At 41.2% G+C, this 19,652-nt stretch overlaps 1 protein-coding gene across 6 annotated transcripts in view; it reads left to right on the top strand.

Annotated features, from left to right (window-relative positions):
- Positions 1–990: 990 nt before the first annotated feature.
- Positions 991–19,652, top strand: part of CCSER2 (coiled-coil serine rich protein 2) — a 62,210-nt gene continuing 43,548 nt past the window's right edge. For 2 of the 6 annotated variants that reach the window (XM_059851165.1, XM_059851168.1), the window contains exons 1-4: positions 1,001–1,078; positions 1,717–1,901; positions 12,610–14,086; positions 14,981–15,183. In XM_059851165.1, coding sequence (XP_059707148.1) covers positions 12,649–14,086; positions 14,981–15,183 — 1,641 coding nt within the window. In that variant the 5' untranslated portion in view covers positions 1,001–1,078; positions 1,717–1,901; positions 12,610–12,648. Of the gene's footprint in view, positions 1,079–1,716; positions 1,902–12,609; positions 14,087–14,980; positions 15,184–19,652 lie in introns of those variants that run through there. The other 4 variants (XM_059851167.1, XM_059851172.1, XM_059851166.1 and 1 more) reach the window with 3 other exon arrangements.

The following is a 19,652-nucleotide window of genomic DNA, read 5'->3' on the forward strand; positions in this document are numbered from 1 at the left end:
ATGCCTGGTCTCCCATGGATGACTGCAAGAGTCCTTCAGGATTTTTGTACAGCTGGGTCACCACCTCTCTCCTTTGAGTGCCTCTGCTGTAGTGTGGGCAGCAGGACCAAGGCAGGGACCCTCCCAATCCCTGTGCTGGGCACTGCTGGGGCTGCACCTCGAGTGCTGTCTTCAGTTCTGGGCCCCGACTTTACAAAGGACATTGAGGGGCTGCAGTGTGTCCAGAGAGGGGCAACGAGGCTTGTGAAAGGTTTAGAAAATGTGTCTTGTGAGGAACAGCTGGGGGAGCTGGGGTGGTTTAGTTTTGAGGAGGCTCGGGGTGGGGGACATCATTGCTCTCTGCAGCTTGCTGAAAGCAGGTTGTACTGAGGTGGAGCCGGCCTCTTCTGCCGTGGCTGCAGAGAGGACAAGAGGAAATGGCCTTAAACAGGAGAGGTTCCAATTAGATCCTAGAAGACAATTTTTTCACTATTTGGGTGGTTGGGCACTGGAGTAGGTTGTGGAGAGAGGTGGCATGGGTTTGTCATGGGGATCTGGAGCTGGGTGATGGCTCCGGGCTTACACTGCAGTGTTGGGCGGATGGCCGCACTGGCTGATGTGAAAGGTCTCTTCCAAACCTGACGGTGCCATGATTCCACCCTCCCATGCCGCAGGGCCGGGACACCCGCAGGCCCATTCCTGCAATGCTTTTAACAACTCCCATTTGCCCTTGGTTCTGCCAGCCAGCTCGACGATTGCTGGGACAGGCTGGCAGAGGCGGCCCGCGGGCCTTGCCCGCCCGGCGGCAGCATCACCCGGCCGAGCTGCAGCGGCCGTGCAGGGCCAGGGGCCCGGTGGCTCCCGGGGCACGGCTGAGGGGCGGTGGGGGCGATGAGGGACACCGGGCGATGCCTCCCGGCCGCGCCGCCGCCATGGGCAGGGCGGGCCGGCCGCGCTGACGTCAGGGCGGGCGGTGGGGCGCGGGGCGGCTGCGTGTTCCCGCCCTCCGCCCCTCCCTGCGCGGGCCGGGCCGGCCGGCGGGACCCGAGGGCGCGGAGCGGGCCTGCCCCGGGAGGCGACGCGGCCCGGCCGTCCGGCGGTGAGTGCGGGGCGGCCGCGCCTTCATCCCCGCGCCCTCATCGGGGGCTCTGTGCCGGCGGGGAGCGGCCGCTGTCCTCCTCCCAGCGCCGCCGCCCTGCGCCGGGGCGGGGGTCGCGGCTCGGCCGGGGATGCTGCGGCAGCGGGGGCCGCGCGGGCCGCGGGAGGCCGGGACCGGGCGGGCGGGGCGGCCTCAGCGCTCAGCTCCGGGCCGGCTGAATGTCACGGGGGAGCCGCCCGCCGTGCCCGGGCTCGGGGGCAGACGGGCACGGCGGGCCCGGCGCCGGGAGCGCCCCGGTGCCGGCTCTGCGGTGCTTGGCGCGTCCTGTAATTCGGTGTGCGGGGAGACGCACCTGCAGGTGCCTTGGGAACAGCTGCTGCGAGCTCCCCGGCCGCAGAGGTCTTGTAGCGTGAGGTTTCGTATCTCGGGGATTTTAATCTCCGAAAAGGGGAAGAAGAAAAAGCACCCAGTGTGTGTTCAAAGATAACAGTTTAAAAAAAAATAGTGACGGTCAAAAGAATTAAAATGGTGGCATTTCTGCTTTAGCAATGATCTGTTGAGATTTATACCAAGGGGATGTTCTGTACGTTGTAGTGATTTCGCTTTAATGACACTGAGACTTTGCTTTCGTCACTCAGAGCCTGCTGTTCACTTCGTGTTCTGTCAAATGTACTTTGGCACACAATGAAACGTAGGCAACCTCAGCCTTTAACTTTGAGCTGGAGGAGGTCGAGCTGTTTATCTTCAGTTTAAGAAAGCAAAACTGCATGGGAACTTTATGCTCTAGCAGAGCGTTAGTGTCCAGGCCAGACATCAAATTAAGGTAAGGATTGTCGATCTGGTACTCCATCTGGTATGCTGTGTAAAGATGTAAAGCACTTTTCAGGTGCATCTTGCAGGGTTAGAGCTTCATGTCTACAGCAGGTTTGTTCTTGGTGTCTGCGGACTTTGAGCCTTGATTTGGAACAGAATAGAATTTTTTGATATGAAGGTGTTAAAAGTGAAATGAAGTTGAATCTAAGTTTTTGTTTTGTTAAATTTTTATAATTGAGAGCCACTTCACTCTCTTCTGGAGAAATATACAAAACTCTTGTGTTAGCCTGAGGCAGTAAATATTTACATTGTTTGCTGATAATGAATTAAAGTGACAAGACTTTTTATTGTATTTGTAATGATCACATGCCTCTAAATTCTGTGGGCCCATTTTGAATTACATGCCTCCAAGCTGAAGAGGTAATGGCCTAACAAATGGGACATGAGTAACCTAAATGTCAACCAAGGATCTATGTCAATATAGAACTTAGAGCAGAAAAGTTGTTTTTGAAGTTGAGGTTTAATTTCTGCCCATGGATAGTATTTTTCATTATAAAAGTATCAATGCTTGGGTTCCAAAAACTGCCCAGTATTGTCTTTTAACTGTAAAGCTGTTGAAAGGGTAGAAATAGCCTCAATTAACATAATGATCTCATTTAATGTATTGTTATACTAATGAGTAATCCTGTTTAATGGAACTGTTCCTGTAAAAGCTCATTGTAGTAAAATCCATTACTTTTGGACCTGATCATCTTTTAAGAGGGATTGGTTATTTGGAATAAACCAGTTAGTAGGAAATGTTGGCGCAGGCTCTTTAGATAAAAAACCATCATGCCATCAGTCTTGAGATGAACATTGCTTGCCTGGCATCCTTAGAAAGTGTGGATCTCTCAAAATGGAAAGGAGATGAAGGAATATAAGATTGCAGAAAGTAATATGATAAAATATATCAACAGTGGTTGTAGTGTTCTCTTTCAGCCACTATTCACTGTAAACAGCAGCACCATCTTCTTAATTAGAAGCTTTCAGGCCGGGTTAAGTCCCGTGCCACAGGGATGCTAAGGAGATCAAAATACTAATGGTGCTTTTGATAATTAGGTTGAAAATCCTGTATTGTGTTTCAATTGGAGCAATAAAAACAGATTATGTAAATCTCTGGATACCTGCACACATGTATGTTACAGCAAAATCCCAAGAGCATTAAATAGTTATCTCAAATTTGAAGTTTGGCTGGTCAGGAAAGGTCTTTGCATTTCTTCCCAGCTCTTGGACACACACCCCAGCTCACTCTTAAACTGCTACCAGGTAGGTGCATTTTGGAAGATATTCTGAGAATGTTGTTTCCTCCTTAATCAAAAGTAGCTGGATTTGCAGAGTTCTGGACTTTGCTCAGTAGTCATTCTCTGTTCTAAAAGGAGGATTCAGCTGGGGCAGTTCTGCTGACAATATCCTATGGGAATTGAAGAAAGTCTCCTCAGGGTGGGGGTTTTGCTTATCTCTGGTCACATGGGGAGCTGGTGTGGCAAGTTCTTGCTAAAATCCCTGATTCACTGCAGATTGTTGGGTTTTCATGAGCACTTAGTCTGTGCTGAGCTGAGATCCTGCTCTGCAGAGAGCATTTTCATGGCCTTTATTGAGGAGGTAGTGGCACTGCTGGCAATGTCCTCACTGCAAGGAGGCTTGGCTTCTTAGCCAGAGGAAATGGCTGATAAGGATTTACTTTGATGAGGTGGCTGAACAACTTATGGATCAGGAATAACCCTTAAATTGTACATAATTTCTGCAATTATTCCCTGAAGCCTAAGAAATTCTGTGCTTTTAGGCTAATCAGCCCAGATGGCTTGTGACACACACAGCACAAGGGAGGCATCCAGGGAGAACTGAATGTCCCAACTTCTCTTGACTCAATAATATGCCTACTTTAAGCTGGAGATTCAAAAATCTTTTCTAGATGGATGCAGAGTTTATCATTACAACGTGGATTTAGTTGATAATTCCATTCACACTCTTTTTGTCAGTTGTTTTAAAAATTGGCTTTACTTAAATGCTATTTTTTTTCTGATCTTATATGTTAAAATTATTACCTAGTCATGTGGATTTATATTTTTGATGAGTTGAGGGTTGCTGTGGCTTTTGAGTAACCTTCATCTCAGTAAGACAATCTTGCATAGGTAGAAACTTGGCAAGGCCCAGGCTGCTGCTGTTAGTAGCAGGAGACTTGAGGGGAGGAGCACAATCTGTCAGCCTGCATAGCCTTATCCATCAGTAAACAGAGTTGAAAACAGAAAAAATAAATCTCTGTGTAAATCTTTTAATCATGGAAGCTTTCTGAAATTGTAATTTGGATATGGAAAGCTTTACTATGGCTCCATTGAGCTCTGATTAAGCAAAACAAGCAATATGTATTGCCTTCCTGTAAATTTGAATAAAACACAACATAGATGACTAGCTCTGAAACTGATCCTGTGACAAACTGTCACTCCTAACTGAAGTTACGTCTCAGTTTCTCTGAGAATCTGTTTGGTTTTTTTTTTTTTTTTCACCTTCTGTTTCAAACCTCTGAGGACATAACAAATATCTGTGTCTTCCACGTTGTAGGAAGCTGACCTTGAGAAGTACATTCCGGTATAGCTGTTGGTGTATCAGAAATCTGGAAGGAAAACACAAAACACACATTAAAATCCTGGAGGCTCCCAGTCTGTTGTCAAAAACATCTTGGTATTTGTTATGCTGTGGGAAACTTGCAAAGTTGTTTGGTACTCAGGCATTTTCACGGAGGCTGGTTTTGAGACTGGAAACTGATTTATATCAGGGGAATTGTAGACAGAAGCTGTATTGAGTCCAGCACTAATGAAATGAAACTCAATAGCAAGAAAATGATATTTTGAAGATGTGTTTTACAAATAAGCAAGTTTCAGCTGAAAGCTGTAATACACAGGTGTGTGGCTGCGTTTTTTTTGATGAAGGGTGGATGTTAAGGAGAAGTCAAACTTCAAATAATACAGTATCTTCAGGAAAACACATAAATGTGAAACAAACAGGTGTGTTTGGTAGCAAGGAGAGCAAGTATCAGGTACTGATACATTGCCTCTTCTGGCCATGTAGGTGTTTTAGAAGCAGTTTTAGTAGTTTCCTTGGCAATCTATGCAAGACAATGAAATAACCTTAAAAGAATTTTTACTGGGGCTCTGGAGCTCCTTGCTTAAGGCAGTCAAGGGTGCAGAAGGTTTGGGGGCTCAAGGGCAGGTTACATGAAATAGTGGACAAGAGATCTGTGGAGGGTTCCTGAACAAACTGCATCAAATCTAAGAAATTCTATGAATTGAGAACAGTTGAAGGTTGAGGAAGTCACATTCTGTCTTTGCCCTAATCATCCCTTCCCTGATGCATTTTTATTTTAAGGCAACCACAGGAGTTAATGGGATTTTTGTGTTCCTTACCTCTAAAATAGAATTGACTGGAGGAACTATACGGAGAATCAAACTGGGCATTGAAGTTTGGCCAGTTTGAAACTGGCCATGATCCACACACAGTGAATTTCCATGATTTATATAATATTTCCAGCTTATGCAGGATTCACTGTCTATCTTTCATGATAGCAGTGTTAAGGATTTTCTCTGTCAGTCCTTTTTCTAGTATTTTTTTTAATCCAGCAGTGGCTGACTTAACAATATGATTTTTTTAGATACGTTGCAATGTGCTGATATGTTCTTGTCTCAAGATCATGATCTTCTGTGAAAAACAGAACTATGCTGAAATAGCATTGCAGTATGTAGGAAAGAAAATATCAAAACTATTTCTTTCTATCTTCTTTCTGCTTCATCTTGTCTAATCTTGCTCAATTATCACGTGTGAACCTCTTCAGGCTTATTGAAGATATCCCAGTGCCAGTGAGTCTATGAATTACATGCAGCCTCTTCCAATTATCTCTGCTTGCCATTCAGCTTAACCTATAACTAGAATTCTTACTCAGGCAGCAGGAGAAAAAGAAAGAATGAGTGTATGTGGCTGGAGGGGGAAAAAAACCAACTTACATACTGGTTGAAAGCTCAGCCTCATTGAATATTTAAACCCATTGGAAATTCTTGATCTTGAGATACCCACATAGAAAAACTGTTAAGCAGCAGTTCAGACAGGAAGTATTGTTTCTGTTATTAGTCATTATTTAATTATTACAAAATATATATTGAAAAATTTGTTAGTACCAGTGTGAGAGGCTTCGAGCACAAGACAGCTCAGTGTTTTTACATGGAGAACATGAATCAGTTGAATAAACAAACCAGAGGAGTAGGATGGACAACATGGCAGTCTAAAAAGGGGTATTTCCAGTTATAATTAGCTGTATACCAAGTTTCACTTGGCTTTCAGCCTGCCTGTTCTTATCAACAAGAAAATCCTGCTCCAGCTGACATGATTGTATGTAAGAAGTAGAAAACAGTAACTGGTAACCAGCTCTTAGAGTTTGTTACTGAATAAATGGTGGAGTAAATCTTTGCTAGAAGAGTTAGAGATGGGAATAGTGTGTTGAATCACTAGGTAACAGTGGGTAGTGCTGAGGAAAAAAAGGTTATTCCTCTGTTCTTAAGTGAAATATTTGCTAGAGAGTAGTAGGTAATTCCTACTGGTTTGCAGTAGGACATTGCTTTTGAGACAGATGCATTCTTTCTGGATTTGTTCTTACAAGACAGAATAAATTACCCATGTGAAATGCTGTTGCTGAAGGACTAATACCATCAGCAAAAGCAGTTGCTTTGATGCTGACATAATCACAAAATGTTTTAAGGAGAGATCAGGATCTGACATTTCACTGGTAGAAAGCTTCAATTCTAGACTGCAATTGATGTTTGGGATTTTTCAGTCAATCTAAGCCACAGCATAACTTTTAAATTGGCTTTATGATGGTGATGCCACCTTTAAAACTCTTTTGAAAGGCAGGTTTCTGATTGCCTGCTGCCTTATTCGTCATGTAAGAATGCCAAAAATGTTTGAGAAACCTTGGAAAAGAGACTCTGATGGGAAAGAGGAGAGTCTTTCCAAAATCTAAGTACTTGCACACAAGCATATACACAATTATGGCTTATCTTCCAGGACAGAAATCTTGCTAGATGCAGGGAAGTATTAAGACAGCATAGGAACCTAGATATAACTGTGCTTTATAGTCGCAGTATATTTGTTTGGGGTTGTTTTTGGAAGGGCTTGGGAGGTGGTGCTCGTGAATGATTAACAGGTTTTGGCTTCTTTGTAGCTGTGTGATTTTATCTTCAGGTTGGAGGACGTTGGATCTCTAAGGCAGGCAGACAGTGTCTGTGTTTTCTTACTTCAGTTTTTTCCCTTTCTGTTTGTTATCCCTGCAAATTTGGCAACAACAAAGATAAACAAGTAAAGGCTTTTTTTTTCCTTCAACAAAGATGTTGAAAACATCTGCGTCTTTTGCTATTTAAGAGCTATTAAGCAACCCAGATGAAGAAGCTTGACTTGCTCCCTGGGGTTGAATCTCCTGCATTGGTTCAGTCCACAGGAGGCTGTTCCTTGCATACATAAGGAGTGAAGTAATCCACATAATTTAATTCCTTCTAGCTGGGGTGTTTCTGGCACTGGAGCCAGATGTATTGGCCATAATTATGATCATTTTCTGATATATGGCAATATATCCCTCCCACCTCTTGCAGCATTCTTGGGGTCAGCACACCTAATGCCATGCTGTTATCATCTGGGCCTTGTGTTCCTTGGATGCCAGTGAAAGCCACTGTGCTCTGGTCTTGTGTTTTGGAGTAGGTTATGCAAGGGCTGCCTGGTGTTTATAGCTGCAGGTACAGGCATGACATTGCTCGTCCAGGTTGAACAAGGTCTGCTGAAGAAAGGAACTGATGACTTCCTGCAAGAGGATGCATCAGATGATGAGCAGGTTCAGAGAGAAGTTGTGCATCTCCAATGCTTTATTCCAATTTCTAGCTGGCCTGTCCCTGACAGCAGTTAGGCTGTCAGCACTAAGGCAGGAAAGAGTAACTGTCATTGCCCTTCATGTCTCATTTATCAGCAAACCATAATAACCTGCATTAACACTTAAGAGGAACTTGAAATTGCACTGTCAAGGCTTTCTTCTTGTTCACAGACCCTGATAGTCTCTTTTACTGGGAGTAATTTGTCTGTACCCTCAGGTATCCTCTTCCATCTTCTTTGTGTTGCAGCTGTTCCTTGCTGCAGCTGGCTAAACATCTGGACCTTGACTGCCTTCCACCTTGTTAGTTGTGTAAGAATGCCAAAAATCAGTGCAACTTACTTGTTTGAGAAACAGGTTTTTAGCAAAAGTTTATCTTGTAGTTAAAATTTGCATGACTTTTTCAATAAAACTTCAAAGGACTTATGATAACTTATACCCTGTTTTGTTTCACTGTTTTGGTTAGGTTTGATGTAAAAATTTGGATACTCCAAATTTCATGGTTTCTGTTTGACTAATATGAAAAGCACAAGTGGGCAATAATTACAAAGTATCCTTGTCTGTTCAGTAACACTTAGCCCTTTTTTGCTTCCTTGAGGTGCCTGATGTTCCTGTAAACAGCATTAATGGCACAGTGAGCTGACAGTGTGGCCCTGAGGGATGCAGAGCGAGTTTTTGATTCTGGAAGTATTGTGGTAGCTTTCTTCTACAAAACAGAGCTGCATTTCCCTATTTCTTTTTCTCCAGTAAGTGCTTATGTCCTTTTGCCTTATCAAACATAAAGAATTCTGATGAATAGCAAGAATGCTTTTAGAGTTGACAAGGGATGTCACATTTTCTGCTGTATTGACCAAAGATATTGCTCAATGTTAGAAATACTGGAGCTCCAGTCTCTTTATGATGTATTTCTTGCTTCCTTCTCCCTTTATTCATTATCATATTCTGCTCCTGTTTTTTGACCCTAGTGTATTTGGACAGTAAATTGAGCCCAAGAGCAGTTTGGATAACTGGTTGTTTGGTGTTGGCTAGATCAGCCCTTCAAAGTGGGTAGAACCTCGTTAGTATGAGGGAGGAAAAACAGAAAAGGGTGCATCTCTAAGCTGTCTTGAGAACTGAAAACAGAATCTCACAATTTGGGACACAGAAAAGCAAGGTAATTTCAGAGAAATAGAACAAGAAGCCCTCCCTGTCTTGGAATTTCTTGCTATACTTCCTAGCTATGGTAACTTCTGAAAGCAGTGTCAGAGAAACTGATGTTAATCACCGTAATTTGGACATGGGAATGGGAGAGTGGCTGAAATTCAGGGATGCCTTTATAAAGCATTGAGAATTGAGTCAAGAACAGGTGTTTTGGAGAAATGGAAGACAGGAGAAGGAAGGCAGGCTTGGAGGATTTTACTGCAGAGCTGATAAATCTTACTGGATCTTGGAATGAAGGTGGCACTTTGGACTGAACTGAAACCACTCTGTGCAGAGTAAACACAAAAGGTTGTAAATACTCCAAGTTCAGTCTTGAAGCCATCAGAATTTCTGGTTGCATTCTAATTCATTTTAATTCATACAGCATGCATGATTTCCTCAGGATTCATGATCTTGAATTCCCCAGGGCTTGTCATGCTCAGAGCAGGTGTTTGCCAGCTGGATCTCTTGCCAGTTTCTTCCATTCTATTAGGCTCCTATGGTCCTCTTAAAGCTGAAAGTTGACTTGCAGTCATGCTGCCCATCTTGCAATGTCCTTAAGTGAGTGCTAAGGAAGGCTTTTGCTGTTCCTGTTGCAGGGACCTCCCAGACTTTTCCCTGATGACATTCAGTACCTCCCTACATTGGTGGAAATAAGCTCTTTTCACGTAACTGATATAATGCATTTTTAATAACCCAGAGGTGTAAGAGGTGGTTTTATAAGCTGTGCATAGGACCCAGCTGAAGTACACATACACTTAAATTTCTGTGAGTGAAACATAGGTCTGAAACTGCTGCCATGGCAATAGGACTGCAGAGGGGAATTGCTCTGGCCTGTCACCAGTCTGTCACATGTGTTCCCTCCCTCAGCTGGGTATTCCACTCCGCTGTGACAAGAGGAGGGAAATTCAGTCCTATTCAGGAATCTGGAACTGGAAAATGCTGTTATCTTCCTGGTGGCAGGGATCCTAGGGATTTTAAGGTGCTTAAGCTTTCAAATGTATGCATCTTTGAGCTGTCTTCTTCTGTAGGGCAGTGTCTCAGATGCAAAGCTGGACTTTGCTGAGAAGCTAATGTATAGGAAACTGCCTTCTGGTGGTGCTGAAACAAACTGTGAATGAAATTACAGCGAATGTTGTGCTTGCCAGTTGAAACTAAGAGTGCAGGATTTTATTGAGGTGTAAATAATCCTATAGAGGAAGTACCAAGGAGGGTGAGAATTAGTATCCTTTTGCTTATCACCAGGATCTTGAATATCCTTGAAGGTAAGGATGTAGCAGCTTTTCAGTTAATTCAGATTATACTTCAGAGGGGGTCTGTGGATTTTAACTCCTTTTCCCTGGATCATTATGTAAGGCTAGGCTCTTTATAATTAGCTTAATTCCTGATTAGGCTTGTGTGCACTACTTAATGTATTTCCCAAGGCAAAGAATATAAAACTTGTTTGCCCAAATGTCAGTTTTTAAAAAATCCATAGATTACTTAAGTCTAAAAATACTTTGAATTTCTTTATAGTACAGTAGGCTGCAATTTAAATTGTATTGAACTTGAATCTTCTGGGATGCAGAAATCATACTCTAACTGGTAACAGTGCTGCTTGATAAGGGAGTTTAATTGTGAGGCTGGTGTAATCTTTCCTAGTAAACATAGCTAAAGATTAAGGAAGTTTTAGAGAACTTTATAAGAAAATTCCTCATTTTCTGGAAAACACCAGACACTATGCTATTAAGTTTTAGTGGTTTTTTTGATGACATTGTGTTTCAATGAAGCAAATGATACTTGGACTTGAGGAGGTGGCAGAGTAGTTACAGTTATGTAGCTAATAAAATAAAGAGGTGTATTGTTTGTTTTTTAATTTAATTATCTGAAGTGTTCTGGGCTATCAGTATGGTTTTGTTGAAGATAATGTGTTGTCTTTGCCTAATCAAGGAAAAATGAGCAAGAGCCCTTCCTAGAGAACTGAAAGGTCTCCTTTTCAAGTTTAATTTGCAGCACTTGGTGGAGGATTAAAGTAATCTAATTAAATGGCCTCATTTAAATTTTGCAGTCACCTAAGAGATGGTAGACAGATGTGAAAAGGGAATTATCCATAAAGCATGCAAGTTAAATTAGCAGCTTTCTAATTTAACTTTTTCAATTTGGAAGATTTCTTCACAAGACTTGCCTTTTCTTTAGAGTTAGGTTATCTTCTGAGGGATCTGCACTATGATGCTTGCTGGGAATGAATTCATCAGCATATTAAAGGCCATTTTTTATTCATGGAGTTATTAAAAAAAAAGGTGTACTTTATTGTATGTAGTTGACATGAAGTAAAGATCTTTGATGTTGCTATTAAAGCCTGATTATATTATTTTCCTGTGCAAGGTATGCAGGTAGGCAAGAAGTCTGACATTAGACCCTTCAATCCGCATACAGGCAGGTGTCATACATGTGAATAAAGTGTTTTGGTTGTCCCAGGGGGAAATACTTGTGTCCTCCTTTGCACACCTAGGTGAGGGCAGTGTCTCTAGTGTGCAAGAGCTCGCTGAGCCTTTGAAAAGTCAGGATTTGTGTATTTCAAAATGGAAATGCACGCACCAGTTGCAGAATGTGGATTCTGGTGTTTTAACAAGTTAGGAGCCCCTAAATGCCCTGTCTGCAGTGCCTTTCTCTTTCTAACTTTGTAATGTAGATCTGCTTCCAGAAATACTGCTCTGGGGCATCCTATTCACTGAGAAATCCTCAGGGTATTTCAGTTTGCATGAATTTAATGCCACTTCGATCTTATCTTTGATTTTATCTTCAACTGTGTCACTAAGAAATTAAGTGTTTCTTAATGAGTCTTGCAGATTGGGGAGTGATTCACTTTAGGGTAACGCTGTGGTTACACAATATATTCTGTGGACTGTGAATAAGTAGAACTTTAGAATCGCTTACTAACACTGACCTTATGCAACTGTTGCACTGTACTTCAGGTTTATGTGTGAACAAGATGATTTCCAAAATAGACTACAGTCTCCATACAAAGAGAAAACAATTACTAGGAATGTGAATCTTGATTTGGGGAGATCCATAAGGTCTGGGAAGAAAAAATGTTGTGATGCGATGCATGATGAGTGATTATTTCCTGAATTTTAGGCACTGGGGAAAGGGAAAACAATCTTAAAAAATTAGCCTTTAGTCAGATTTTACATTATAGTTTTTTACAGGCTTTTACCGTGTCATATTTGTGGCTTTTTAAAAAATACTAAATCATAAGTTTATCACTTAATAATTGTAACAGTTGAAAGTTCAGATTGTTGCTGAGAATGGGTTAAAAAAATCCAACAAAAAATCATCCAACCTCTTCTCAAGTTTATTTTATAGATTACAAAAGGAAAACAAAAAAATATGGTTTATGTGGAGAATGAAAGTTGGGAGAAGGAGCTGTCATCTGAAGAACATATTATTGCCAGATAAATGCTGGAACTCTGGAGTTCACAAAATGTGTCTGGGTTGCTCTTTATCAGCATGGTGGAGTTAGGCACAGAAATCTTGGAAGCAAATAGCTGCAAATGTATAGAAAACTGTGTTAAATGTATGGTTGATACAGGTTTAATGTTGTTTAATTCTTCTTTCTTAGATTCAAGTACCCTTTAAGGACCAATGTACCCAATAGCTCATGGAAGAAAAAAATCAAAACAGGACATCCTTGGTTTCCAGGCTACCGAAATATGGAACGAAAACTTTAGGGGCTGTTTTGCAACCGATGCCAAACGGGACGGCCGTGAACTTAGCAGGGAGTAACGGTGGCAAAAATTTCAGCAAGCACAATGGCACTGTTGGAATGTCTTCCTTTGCTTTCAACTGGAAAAAATCAAATAAATATCAGCTTAATGATCAGAATGGGAGAGAGGCCAATGCCAGACGCAACTCTAATGAAAAATTAATCGATTCTGAGAAGTACTCTCAATCTCAAGGAGCATTGGGCAATGATGAGCTCAGGGTGGGTTTGAACAGTAATGCTTCAGTTGTATCAAAAGCAGCAAAGCAAACCAATATGTTTGTATCTTCTACTGAGGAATTAAATCCAAAGTCTATACCTGGACTCTCTAGTTCAGCTAAATTCACCAAAGGTACCCTGTCAGGAAGGACATACTCTGGACTCAATGCTCCAAGATCAAATTTAAATGGATTTTATGGAAATCGGCCGGTGGTAGGTTTGCAGAGGCCCAGAGCTAATTCTTGTGCCACAAGGACAAGTTCAGGAGAAAGCCTGGCACAGTCTACAGACAATGCCAGCAAGGCTTTTTCCTGTGACAAAATGGTAAGATCACAAAGTTTTTCACATTCCATTCAGAATTCTTTCCTTCCCACTGCATCTCTAACCAGGTCACATTCCTTTAATAAAGCTGTGGATCTTACAAGGCCTTATCATAGTCAAAATCTCTCTGCCAGGATGTCTCAGAGGTCTGCTCTGCTGTCAAGAAACGCGTGTCAGTTGGATGTACCCAATGGAAACGAGCCGCTGAAGTATGGATTTACCAGACCGTACTCGGCTGTGTCAGCTCCCTGTTCCAAGAAACCCCCACTGTCAAATGGATCTGGGTCAGCACCTTCCTATGGATACAGATTAAGTCGGCCTTCTCTGCTGAAGCCTACCAGGCAGCGCTTTGCTGGGAACGCCGTTGTGGATGGCAGCAAAAGCGCGGCTCCGGATACGCGCCTGGTGGAGAGCGCGGAGGTTTCAGCAAACATCAACAGAGCCGTTGATAAAAACAGCATTCTGGAGAGCAGGGCTCAAAGAACAGAACCTGCGGAGGCCCTGCATGAAAGTCTGGGAAAACATGGGTCAAAAGTGATGTGTATGAGCGATGATGGAGATGAAATATCAATATCTTCTTTGTCATCTTCTGAGAAAAATGATTTGAGTGAAGACTTCAGTGACGATTTCATAGATATAGAAGAGGCAAACAGAACTGTACTAATCCAGCAGAAGGAGAGCTGCCTTCAGGAATTAGAGCATGGGAGCAGAACGTCCATTGAGCCCTTCACCTCTCTCAAGGGAGGTGGAGGATCTCACTGTAATGCTGACGACTGGCTTGATATAAATGTGTCTGGTAAATACCTTTTTTATGTTCTGTGTGAAATTTTACATGCTAAATCAAAATTCTGTAATGATAATTAAGTTATTTAATGGAATTACCCATTGCTTATGATTTGTTTCAGAATGGAGCTGCTCTATGCTGACATGTGTTTGCTTGTGCCTTTTCTGCATTATAGTTTTTTCCCAAGCATTACTTTGAAGAGTTCTTTGTGATAAAAATGGAGGTGACCTCCTTTAAACACATTTGTGTTGTGGTTGTGGGATTCCTCATATCCTTGCTATGCCATTCATTTTCTGGGTTGATGATATTTTAAGAAAATTTCACCTCGTGCTCTCTCTACCTCTGTAGGTAGATAACAGCTGTAACTGCTTCTAAGTAGTGGAAATAAGTGTAGGATGTGTAATTGAATTAGTTCAGTTATAAGCAGGATTGTTACTGGGTCTTTTTTGTTTTTTTCTGATGCATATTCTTTAAAAATGAGTTGAAGACACAAGAAGATGCTTTTCAAAGTCACATTTTCAAATCGTTGATGGGCTTCTCATGATAAAATCTTGTTTGAGAGATGTTGCAATTGAAAGACTAGATCCAAAGGATATATTTTTGGACCCACCTTCTAATATGTTAAAGAGACGCAGATTTCTAGAAGGTAGCTTCCACAGTGGGTGAAGTAGGGCAGTCTAAAAGGTTAGCAAAGATGTACATTGGAAGATTCTTTGCTTGTAGCTACCAAACCAGCTTGAGCTTTTCCCCCTTCTGGGATGAGGGAATAATACTATAGAAAGCTTTCAGTGTTTCTGCTGCAGGACAGCTCCAGCAAAGTTAGCACACCAGTAAGAGGCATTTTAATGTTTATTGTTTGAATATTGGATTGTTTTTGTAATCTTAACTGATGCTGTTCTCTTTAAGCAGTGGATGACAACAGTGAAAGCACAAAACACACTACTGAGAATGTCATCTCTTCAGAGATGAACTACAGAGCTGGCTCCTCCTTTGAGCTTTCTCCATCTGACAGCTCTGATGGCACATACATGTGGGATGAAGAAGGGCTGGAACCCATAGGAAGTGTCCATCCGTGTGGAAGTTACGACTCTTCAGAAATGAACAGCATAGTATGTATCTGTATTCATAACTTGCATTGCTACAGTGCGTTGAGTTTATTGCTTATTAAGTATATTTTTTTAATATTAGTTACTTTTAAAAAAAATATAATTGTTTCCTCTTTCCGCTGTAGTTTATTGCTTTGTGAAACTTCTTGTTTAGGAACTCCTGTTTCTAGACCAGGTGACCTTGATCAGGCTGTTTGCACACATTTTTTCCTTTCCTGATTCTACAGTCAGGAAAAAACATGTCCTTTCTTATGCAGTCTCATAGCAGTGCTCAGAAAGAGTAAAGGAATTTGATTTCTGCAAAGTACAGGTTCAACACCTCCTAGAAATCTCTAAACATAGGAGTGAAAAAGCCAGAAAATAGCTGTTGCCTCTGTGGCTTCTTGCATTTGTTGTTCTGTACTGTGTGCTCATAGGGCCCTTGTGACCTGAAGCAGACATTTGATTTCTCTCTTCATTCAGTCATAGCATCTTTGAGGTAGAGACCTGGCTGTAGCTCACTGTAGCAGGGCTCTTTGTGCATCTCCAGTGGGATACACAAATGCAGCACCACCTTTTTCTTACTGCTAAACTCAAACTGATGTGCAAGAAGCATCATGGAAATATGAGGAGAGTGGATGGAGAGTTGTTGCTGTGCTGTGATCCTCCATCTGAGATCAGGGAGCCAGCCTTGGAATTTTAGTGGGCCTGAAGAATATTCTGTCTGTCTGCCCTGTTTGTACTCCTTTATCTGCACAGACTTCTGAATCAAGCAACTTGGATTTTATTAAGATGATGTTAACAATCAGAAGGTTTGACAAAACCATTTTGGTTTAATTGATGTGTCATGCTTCGTGAGTTTCAGGCGTGTTGGGTACTGTGTCACCACTGCCAATTTAGTAATGTAAATAGCACTTTCAGACTTGGGCACAGATAGGTAATTACATTCTTTGTGTGTAACTAAATGTCAATTCCTGATATATTTTCAGCTGCTTGTGGTATTGTTAGCTCTCCGTCTTAAATTATGATGTTGGGATCTAGTTCTTGAAAGAGTTTAGCAGTGGTTATTAAATTTTGTGGCAATTGTGACCAGCTTGAAAAAGCTGTTAGAGATTTTTGTAGTGTGAGTTTTGTAGCTTTTTTGGTGTTTATGGGGAAAAGTTTCATGGAGACCACTGCAAAAACAAACACCCTTGTCTCCAGACACAGGCATGCACATGCCAAGAAAAGAGGGAAGTTTTTAAACTTTGTCCTTGGTAAGTTTTAAACATAGGTGTTTTGATACATACTCTGAAAAGTACCAAACAAATGGAAGACTCTTCTTTACTGTGCTTTCAGAGTATATATGTAGGCTTTGATATGTGTAGCACCTATGAATTAATTTGTGCATGGGTATGAGTTCCTATTGAATCAATGTGCTGATTAACAGAAGCTGTTGTAAGCAGATGAGAGGTACATTAGAAGCCTTCGATATTCTTGTTCACTATTTTGGATTATTTCTTTGTTTATTGAAAGTAAACAGTTTTTAGAGAGGGCTTAAGAATGGAAGAATGTATTTACTAGTTTTGGAGGAAGTGGAGAAAGGAGATTTTAAGACTTGATGTTGAGTATAGAAGATCATGTATTGTTGCTACCCGTTTCAATTTTTTATCCTGTTACCACTTCTCCTGAATTCAGTGCTTACTATACTGTGACATTCATCTAAATGAGAAAAGCATCAATAGCATGTTTTATTTTTGCAAGGCAGAAATATATTTTCAGTAACTTGGATTTTGAGGGGGAAAAATGAAGCTCTGAAATGTTGAATTGTCTCTTAGTAGTTGGATTTTTTTTAGGTTTTTTTTTTTTTTTTTGTCCTGTACTTGTGAATTTTGGTAGAAATTCTGATAGATTTGATGTCTTTAGCCTAAAGATTAAACAGTGATCTTTTCTAATCTGAAGATTCAGAAGAATTTGATGCAGTTTTTAATTCCTTCTGAAAAATAGTTCTCTTGAGTAGGTTACTGTAAGCTTTTGTTCCATGTTTTTCCTTTTCTCTGCAAGCAGGGTTTATAAAGACAAAAAAGTGAAGTCATTGAGAATAATTATTGTGATTAGTCAACATGTCAGATGTTTTGATTGCTGGGAGATACGTGATCAAATTATGCAGTTTCTATCCTCTAGTGTGGTGAGTTGAAAGCAGTTCATATCTGTGTGTCAAAATCCAGTTGATGAGAGTAAGATTTAAGAATTTGGAGTGCCTGGGCTAATGCCAGCTTGCCTGCCCCTTGGATTTAGTATTTCCAGGGCAGTCGCTAAAGCAGTTGTTCTGGAGTTCCTGTGGCACCAGGCTGGGGTGAGTAGAGGCAATGTGGCTGAGTGACAGTTCAGGGAGCTGTGTGCTGAGTAATTGGTCATGTTTACTGCACAATTTCCCTTTTTCTTCCTCATTTCCATCCTGCTGTTGTTTTGGTAGTCTTTTAAGCTGTGTCCTTCTCAGTATCAACAAATACTAAATGCTAAATGCTTTTCCTAAGTGTTTCCATAGATGGCAGTGCAGCCCCCACTAGGGTGATCTTAGTTTAGGAGTGTTTGGAGCATCTTTGGAAGGGCAGCTTTTGCAAAGGGGATTTTAACTGGGCTTTTGAAATGAGAACCAGCATAGGAAGGCGACAGCTGGAACTTGCTGGCCTCTGAAGCTCATTGTTCCTTTCTGGGGAGCAGAGAAGCCAAAATCTTTGCTATTCTCAGTGCATCTTGGTTTTAAAGGCATGGGGATGAAGAATAAAAGAAAATTTGGCCTCTTTTAGTACAGTCCTCCTGTTCTTTACTGAGTGAACAGCTGTGGAAAAAGTGTGTAATCCAGTGTTGGAGGTTTAAGAGTCATACAGATCTAAATAATATCACAGGGAGGACTTAGAGCTTGGTAGGAATGTGTGGGGCTTTTTGTAAGGAAGAAAATATTTTTATTTTCTAATTGCATAACAGAAAATAACTAATTCCACTATCCTTGTTGTTGTTCCATTTCTACTTTTGAATGGAAATTTTGGTTATTTTGGATAACTTTCTTAGTGCTGAACTGCTTTCAGATTTCTAAGCACTGAAATGCCTTTATAGTCTTTCCAACAGCTGGTCTTTGCTGCTGAGCACCAAGTTCAGTGCTGTGTGAGCAGACTAATGCTTAGCAGAGCAGTTGATGGCTCTGTAGCTTAGCAGGAAGGGAAGTATTTATCCATAGGTGCTCTCACTTGATTTTAGCTGTGCTGTTAGCTCCTGTCCTGGGTTTTAGTCACTGACAGCAGTGCCTAGTTCCTTTGCTGCTTCATGGCAGAAAGCTGCTCAGCAGTGCCGGGTACAATTCCTGGTTGTAGTTTAGTTTTGCTAGATTTTTGTTTTCATTAATTTTTGTCTGAAAATACTGTTCACCATGTGTGTAAGCAATGTGTTCTCAAACAGGTATCCTGACTGGAGTCTCATGGCTCCTTTGCTTGCCCTCTCTTGCTGTAGCAAGGTTTGAGGTGTTTTCTCATCTCCAGCACATTAAGTAGACACATGAGAAACAGAAACTTTAATGTGTGTTTGTTCAGAGTGAAGCTTTGCATGTTTTTGGCAAGTGCAAGTCCTTATTTACATGGAGAAGGATCGGTAGTACAGCTGTTCTTGTTCTGAGGTATCTGCTTGTTTTAAAGATGCTACAATATTCTAGTGCTCAAAGTCTGCATGAAGTAAAAGTTTAAACTGAAAACATTCCAATCATTTTGGCTCCTTTCTGTAATGTTCTCAAGAGAGGTTTTTGCAATGTGATTTGGGTTTTTTTTTCCATTTCTTTTCAAGCAATTTGATTTGGGCCAATAGGTTTGGATAGGAAGCTTTCAGAACGCTCCTTGTACTGTCAGATTGACCCTTTTCCCTGTAGGCTCCAGTAGCAATGTGAGTCTTTGCACTGTGTTCATTTTTCCTGAAGTAAATAAAGCCAGTATTTTTGGGTATGTGCAGAGTGAACATCAGTGTAATTATAAGGCATAGGATTATGGAATAATAATTGAAATCTGGCTTGAGGAGACAGATGGGTTTTAACTGCTTTGCTGAGAATTTAATTGCTCTTGGGATGAAATCTGGATCTCACTGGAATGAATCAGTTTGACACATGGCCAGAATTTTAGCCTCACTATAAAATAGTTACATTTTTTCTTCTTCCAGGCAATTTTTGAAATCTTGTAAGATTTTTGTTGTTGTTCTTTGTTATATTTTTTCCCCTTTGTGACTGTAACTTGGGCAAGGGCAATTATGAATTAGTTTTTGAGACTGGGCAAAGTGCTTTCTGGTTCCTGAAGCACTGGTACTCAGTGGAATATGCTCTACTTCTTAGAAAAAATGAACTTGCTAAAATAGAATTGTTTGGTTCAGTTATTAATTTCTTTCAGTAGTTATTTGCAAGTAATGTTAATTACCTTAATTTTTTAAATAATTAACTTCTCAAAATGACTCTGTAGTAGTGTTTAAATTGCCAGACA

The sequence above is a fragment of the Haemorhous mexicanus genome, chromosome 7 (genome assembly GCF_027477595.1).
Source record: "Haemorhous mexicanus isolate bHaeMex1 chromosome 7, bHaeMex1.pri, whole genome shotgun sequence".
Classification (NCBI taxonomy): Eukaryota; Metazoa; Chordata; class Aves; order Passeriformes; family Fringillidae; genus Haemorhous; species Haemorhous mexicanus.